The 7,814-nt window shown below is 40.3% G+C and overlaps 1 protein-coding gene across 1 annotated transcript; it reads right to left on the bottom strand.

The window, feature by feature from the left end:
* Positions 1 to 4,227: 4,227 nt before the first annotated feature.
* Positions 4,228 to 4,956, bottom strand: LOC145064163 (uncharacterized). Its single transcript, XM_079011669.1, has one exon. It carries the CDS (start codon positions 4,954 to 4,956, stop codon positions 4,228 to 4,230), a length of 729 nt encoding a protein of 242 aa, XP_078867795.1.
* Positions 4,957 to 7,814: the final 2,858 nt, after the last annotated feature.

The following is a 7,814-nucleotide window of genomic DNA, read 5'->3' on the forward strand; positions in this document are numbered from 1 at the left end:
GTCTTTGTAGCTAGGAGGGCTGTCTTTCGAGAGAGAGAGTTCATAAGCCAAGGAAACAGTGGGAGGCAAGTTGACCTTGAAGAAATTCAAGAGTCAAGTGGTGAAGGAACTTCAAACCCTAGCACTTAACCTGAGGAGGAAACTCCTGTTGAGCCAATTGACAAGTATGTACCTCTGAGGCGTTCCACAAGGGTTAGGAATGCACCTGAGCATTACTATGGATTCCATATTACTGCGGAAGGTGGTACACTTATCAGTGATGAACCTAACAGTTACGCGGAAGCCATGGCAGGCCCTGAGTCAGCCAAGTGGAAAGAGGCAATGGACAGTGAGATACAGTACATGTATGACAATAAAGTTTGAACTTGGTTGAGAATGTACCAGGTCGTAAGACTGTAGGGTGCAAATGGATCTTCAAGAAGAAGACCGACATGGATGGTAAGGTACACACTTATAAGGCACGACTGGTTGCAAAGGGTTTCTCACAAACTCCGGGAGTTGATTATGATGAGACCTTTTCTCCAGTGGCCAAGATTAAGTCTATTAGGGTTCTGTTAGCCATAGCCTCATTTCATGACTATGAAATATGGTGAATGGATGTCAAAACCGCTTTCCTTAATGGAAAGTTGGCTGTGGATGTTTACATGAGTCAGCCAGAGGGTTTTGTCAACACAGAGTACCCTAATAGAGTGTGTAAGCATGAGAAATCCATTTATGGGTTAAAGCAAGCACCTCGTAGATGGAATCTTTGCTTTGATGAGAAAGTAAAGGAATTTGGCTTTTCTAGGAGTGAAGATGAATCTTGTGTATATGTCAAGGCTAGTGGGAGTATAGTTAGCTTTTTGGTATGGTATGTGGATGACATACTACTCATAGGCAATGACATCCCAACTCTGCAGGAAGTTAATTCCTGGCTTGGGAAGTGTTTCTCTATGAAGGACCTTGGAGAAGTTGCCTATATTTTAGGGATAAGGATCTTGAGAGACCGGAGTAAAAGACTAATTGGACTTAGTCAGAGTACCTACTTGGATAAGGTGCTGAAGAGATTCGACATGCAGGACTCCAAGAAAGGAGAGTTACCCATCCAGAGTAACGCCATATTGAGTAAGACACAAAGCCCTAGTACTGAGGTTAAGATAGCATAAATGAGTTGAATACCTTATGCTTCGGCTGTAGGATCAATCATTTATGCTATGATGTGTACTCGACCTGATGTAGCTTTAGCCCTGAGCATGGTTAGCAGGTATAAGGGGAACCCTGGCAAGGCACACTGGTCTGCGGTAAAGAATATCCTCAAGTACCTACAAAGGACTAAGGACTGGGTCCTTACCCTCGGTGGGAGTAATGACTTGAGAGTTGTAGGGTATAGTGATGCTAGCTTTCAGACTGATAGGGATAATTTCTGCTCTCAGTCAGGCTGGGTCTTTACCTTAAATGGAGGAGCAATTTCTTGGAAGAGTTCCAAGCAAGAGACAGTGGCTTATTTAACTTGCAAATCAGAGTATATTGCAGCTAGCGAGGCAGCAAAGGAGGCGATATGGCTGAAGAACTTCATTGGAGACCCTGGAGTTGTACCAGCTATTAAAGAGCCAATGGAAATTTTCTGTGATAGTGAAAGTGCAGTTGCCTTAGCCAAGGAACCAAGGGATCACGGAAGATCCAGACACATCGATAGAAAATACCATTTCATTAGACATCGAATAGAAGAAGGACTCCTCATGGCGAAGAGGGTGTCACAAGATGAGAATCCAGCAGATCTCCTCACGAAGGGACTGACTCGGGTTAAGCATCTCCAGCATGCTCGGAGCATAGGTCTGAAGGATGGTATTAGATTTAGTAGTTAGATAACCTCGAAATTTGTAAAGTGTAATTGACATTGGATGATGAATAAAATTTGTTTTATTTATGAGTAAAGTGTTGCTATCTCTTGTCGATCGTTTACTATATTTCTTTTGCATGTTTTGACTTCCAGAATAATTATGTTTGGTATATCATATTATTCGAACCTCCACAATCGGTCACATGTCGGAAGTAGGTATGAATCAAGACTGTCATGATTGGTTGCAGAGGTCTAAGGTGTTGGACATGGCTACAACAATCATGAGTGCTCATAAGTTCTGAGCATTGGACTCAACCCACACTCACTGGAATCACTTCGTGGAATTTATCTCGAGTGATCGTGAGATGGTAATATCATATAAGTCTTCAAACCTCGAGATATGATTTGTTACTTATGAGTTGGTTATGCACTGATTGTACGTAAACGCATTGGTAACTCGATGTTATAAAACGTGCTTTTGTGTATAATTTAATGAGTAGTAGAACAAACATAAGAGTCGAAGTTTATCTGTTCCTTCTTGGATTAGAAGCTGATATATGGGCCCCTCAATGATTTTGTTTTGACCTATGTACCGGGCCCGGTCAGAACTAAGTTGATGTGTTTAATTAAGTTCTTTGTCAAACAAATCGGAAATCGGGAAACAAACTGCTGGACAATAAGTAAGACATTGTTCCATGTATTTGTCTGACTGATATCTAGAATAGAGGATTATATGATCACTTATCTTAAATGGCGTATCATCTTCTCTGTACCAAGAGACCTTGAAAGAGCTACAGTTGCTGATCGGTTCCTGAAGTCATATTTGCAGTAATAGTTATTAGACTTATCCAAGTGGGAGTCTATTGGATAAGGTGTCTAAGTCCATAACTATTTCTGGTATGTACTTGACCCGACCCGGCATGGTCCATTTGGGTTGCATGGCACCATGCAATTGGATAGACTGAATGAGAGAAATAACACTTGTGGTTTATTAATATATTACAAGTTCTAATATATTAATAGTATTATTTAATTAGTTTGATCAAGAATTAATTTAGAATTAATTAAGTGATCAAAAGATAACTAATTAAATATATGGGTTGATTATGTAAATCATTCATAACTTGTATAGTGGGCTAAGAGGCTCCATGGATTATCAAGTTGGGTTAAACCCATAGGATGCTCCTTGGGAGTTACAAACCCATGGGTCTTGGAAATGAAGAGTCATCACACATTAGGGTTTACATGGTGTAACCCTAGATGTGTCAACACTATATAAAGAACATGTTCTCCACCAAAATCAGTTACACATGAACAAGTGAGGGCTAGGCCAATTCTTGCAAGTGTAACATTCTCTCAAAGTTTACTCCTTTGCATTTGGTGTTGTGTGAAGCATTTGAGGCATCGCACTTGGGGTGCTAGGCTCACAAGGTTTCAAGGATCATAAGCAACAACAAGGTAAGTTATTCTATCTTTCATTCAAGTTAAAAATTGTTCCCCATGTATACTAGATAGGAATATAACCTTGGAATTCAACTTTGCATGATAATTAGACAAACATAGATCCAAGGTTATTAGGGTTGCATGTACACTTAGGAAGTGTTAGAATGCTCCTAACCCATCACTTCTATCCATCTTCCTTTCTTGTCATCTAACCTCTTCTTAGATTGTTGACTATGATCTTATTGTTGGATTCAATTTGACCATTAGCTTGAGGGTGGAAAGGAGTGGACATTATCTTTTTAATCCCCCTATTTGTGCAAAAGTCTATAGTCCTTTTGCTTATAAATTTGGATCCATTATCACATGTGATCTCAGTAGCGATCCTAAACTTGGTCAGGATATTTCGTTTGATAAACGTGACCACTTCCTTGTATCGTACTTGAACAAAGGCTTTAGCCTCTATCCATTTCAAGAAGTAGTCTGTCATCACTAGCATAAACACCTTTCCCCCGGGGGCCTTTGGTAGCTTGCCAACTATATCTATTCCCCATTTCCTGAATGGCCAAGGGGAGATGATAGGATGCAACAGTTCTGCTAATTGATGTAGGATGTTGCTATTTCTTTGGAAAGCATCACCTTTTTGGGCATACGAGAAAACATCTTTTTTTCATTGTTGGCCAGTAGTATCCAGTCCTTAATGCTTTAGAGCATAAGGATCTGTCCCTAATGTGGTTGCCATAATCTCTTTCGTGTATATCTTTTAGGATTTCTGTAGCTTAGTAATCTTCTACTCATCTAAGGTATGGAGCTACTATGGATTTCTTCTACAATTTTCCTTGGATCATCCCAAATCGTAAGACCCTCATCTTGAATGCTCTCTTACTTTTTTCCTTTCTTGGAATTGTGCCATTTTGGAGATATTCCACATTGTATTGGATGCAAAATTTGGACTATTATGGAGGATCCTAAATATTAGGATCCTGGAAGTTTGGATCCTGAGGAAGTGGTTGAGAGTTAGGATCCTTGATTATTGTCATGTTTGTTGTTTGGTCATGGTGATTAGGATCAACTGGTTTATTGGAGGGATCTTCTATCGTTAGGACAAGTGTATAGTTTATAGGAATCCTTATTTCCGGCGGGATCCTAAGGGAAGCTCCTAGGTTGGCTAGCGCGTCAGCCTCAACATTTTCTTCTCTGGGAACTTGGCTTAGGCTGAAAGCTTCGAATCCATAGGCCAACTTTTTGATGATTTGGAGGTATAGTGCCAGTCTTTCTAATTTTACTGCATATGATTCATTAAAATGATTATTTAATAATAAGGAGTCAATGAATACCAGAAGATCCATGATTTGAAGATCCTTGGCCAGCTGTAAGCCCATGATTAATGCTTCGTATTCAGCTTTGTTGTTGGTTGCATCAAACTCACAAATGATTTCTAGGGGTATGATGTCCCCTTGTGGCAAGTTTAGTATGATCCCTAGGCATGTTCCTCTAAAGTTTAAGGATCCGTTAGTGAAGAGTTTCCATCTTCTAATGCATTCTTTTTTGTGGAGTTCCTTGCTTTCTAACTTTACTTCAGGTTGTAGATCATCACTGAAATCAGCCACAAAGTCTGCTAGTGCTTGTGAATTTATTGTTGATATTGGTTCATACTTGATGCCATATGTGCTTAGCTTCACGGAGCGCTTTGCCATTCTACCTGACATCTTTGGTTTTCGTATCACATTCTTTGAAGGGGTAGTTAGTTCTCACATATATAGCATGTATTTCAAAATAATGTCTTATTTTTATGGAAGCAGTTACTAATGCAAGTATTAGTTTTTCAAGATGGGAATACATGGTCTCAGGATCTAGGATACTTTTACTTATGTAGTATATGCGATATTGATCCCCCATTGAGATCCTTGGCTGGAACCTTACTTACAACATTAAAGGATACTAAAAGGTATAGGAGGAGTGGTTCCCCATCTAGTGGTTTCACAAGCAAGGGTGCAGAACTAAGATAAATTTTGAGTTCCTGAAAAGCATCTTCATTCTCTTTAGTCCACTCAAATCTGTCGTAGAAAGGCTTGCACCTTTCTAAGGATGTTTAGATAAACCTGTTAAGTGCTGCCACTCTTCCTGTTAGTCTATGAATATCCTTTGTCGAGGATGGGGATCTTAAATTGATGATGGCCTTTATTTACTCCAGACTTTCTTCTATTCCTCTTTTAGTCACCATATATATAAGGAACTTGTCTGAACTCATTCCAAAGTGGCACATGGAAGTGATGAGATATAATCTCTTGATCAATTAGATCTTTCACAGGTAAATCAAAGAAAAATAAACTATTAAATCAAACAAGACAATGAACACACTATGGAATCAATATAAAGCTTATGATTCAAATGTAGTCACGCCTCAGCAGAGCTCGATTAAGAACTTCCACTGTTGAGACGGGATAGGGTTTACAATACTATATCGAGAATTATCAAAAGCGTATTTTACAAAGGATGCATGCATGCACCTTAAATACTAAAACCCTAGAATAACATCACGCACGGTTGGACATGCCAAACCGGTTACAAAACTGGGCTAAAAGGAATGAGCCCAAGATGCAATAGTCCAATCCCAACAATCTCCCCCCTTTGTGTCATTTGGGGTGAGACCTTCACTTCGATTGATTAGCTGCAAGACGCTTCACCACCTTGAATAAGCATGGAATCACAATAAGAAGAACATGGCGAAAGTGGATATACCATCTTATCATATCTGTGAAGTAATTCATATCGCTTTCACTATTCTGCTTGCATCTGTGAATAATCCCCAGAACATACTCCAAGCACGAAGTAGTAAAGAGGTGTTTATCAGTTAAAGCGAACAGACATTTCTTACCATCCTGTTTGGTGAACATCACAGAGTTTAACACCGGATCGATCTTTCCCATCTTCATCTTGTTGACATCACTTACAGAACCAACAAGCAAAATGTTGGGCTTCTTACTGAGAACCGAAGCGATCTCTTGATCCATCTTAGCTACCTCCAGAATGTAGCAGACAAGCAATCTTTTCAGATGATCAATTATTGGTTCATACTCAACTGGGTTGGAGAGTAGAATGTTGTGCAGAACAATCCAATCATGAGGATTGAGATTAGGTAGATCAGCAAGGGAGAAGGTATGCTCAAATAAGGCCGAACCCTTGGTAACTTTGAGCTTGACGTTGATGTATTTCCCTGCTGCTTGAGGCTTAAGGATCCGAACATTGATAATTTTTTGAGCGCTCCAAGTGAGATATTGTGGTTGAGTGAACTCCAAGTAGTAGTCAATGAGCTCACGATCAACCTTCGGGTCTGGATGAGGGACTTCTATAATGGGAAGAAAGCAGTGAAAACAAATGCCTTTCGGGTGATAGGCATATCGAACTGAGAGTCCTTTGTGTTTTCACAATCCAAAGACACTATTGGCTCAAGCCAATGAGTACTAGGAGAATTAATGGCTTTTTTGATCAGCTTTTCCAAAGTCCAGAAGGGAAAAAGGGTTTTCTTGCTTTCTAGGAGATCATGAGCCTCCTTTAATCTCCTTTCTTTCTCTTCAGCCTCCTTTACAATCTTGGCATTGAGATCGATTTCCATTTCCCTTGCCTTTCGCTTTAGTGCATCATCGATTGTCTCCTCTTCCTCATCACTGTCATCCACAATACCCTTGCCTTTAGCTCTAACACCCGAACCCGAAGCATGCTGAGTCTTCTGTTTTTCTGGCTGGGAAGTGGGAGGAGGTTGAGACTTAGAAGGAGGTTGCGAAGAAGATGTTAGTTCTTCTCCCCCTTGTTTCGGAGGTACCATAGTCTCTGAAACACCTTCTATGCGACTCAACATCGCAAGGGCAGGACAAAATTTGTCAGCGAGATGGCGTCAAACTGAGATGGTCAGAATATGGTCATGAGCCTCCAGAACGTTCAATAGAATAGTGTGTACGTCGGAGACACATCTTTTGACAACATCCCTTTCAGAGAGAAGTTGATTGACCTCGTTGGTCGCCTGAGAAAGTTGGAGATTCTTGGTTTTCAGCCGAGTAGTCTTGAGAGAAAGCTCATCCATGAGTGAGTTCTCCATGGCATGACCAGCTTGAAGCTTGGAGAAACGTTCGTTGAGAGAGGATAAAAGGGCAGCATTATCCTTTTTAATATCTTAGCGAAGAGAGGCAAAGTTTTGCTTCTCAGTAGCAAACGCTTCTTCAAGTTTAGTAATTGAGTTGTTCACTTTAGAAGCGTTCAACTCAGCTGCTCCCTGTAAGGACTCAAGAAAAATGTTAGCATCTTGAATTAGTTCATCGACTTTTTCTGTCGCATCGGTGCACACATTGGTTGAGGTGGTAATAGTTGTTGTGGATTTAGAAATGGAAGCATCATGAGCCTTGAGAAAGTAGTCAAGCATGGTCTGAATGGCAGCTTCAGAAAGGGGATTGTGAGATGAAGAAGAAGCCATGATAGTGTCGAGTTTGGCATTCAACTCCTTGATGTGCTTTTTGGTAATAGGAGCATCATCATCTTCATCATTCTGAACACGGTAGGG

Source organism: Lactuca serriola, chromosome 1 (genome assembly GCF_051521515.1).
Source record: "Lactuca serriola cultivar US96UC23 chromosome 1, Lser_US96UC23_V15, whole genome shotgun sequence".
Lineage (NCBI taxonomy): Eukaryota > Viridiplantae > Streptophyta > Magnoliopsida > Asterales > Asteraceae > Lactuca > Lactuca serriola.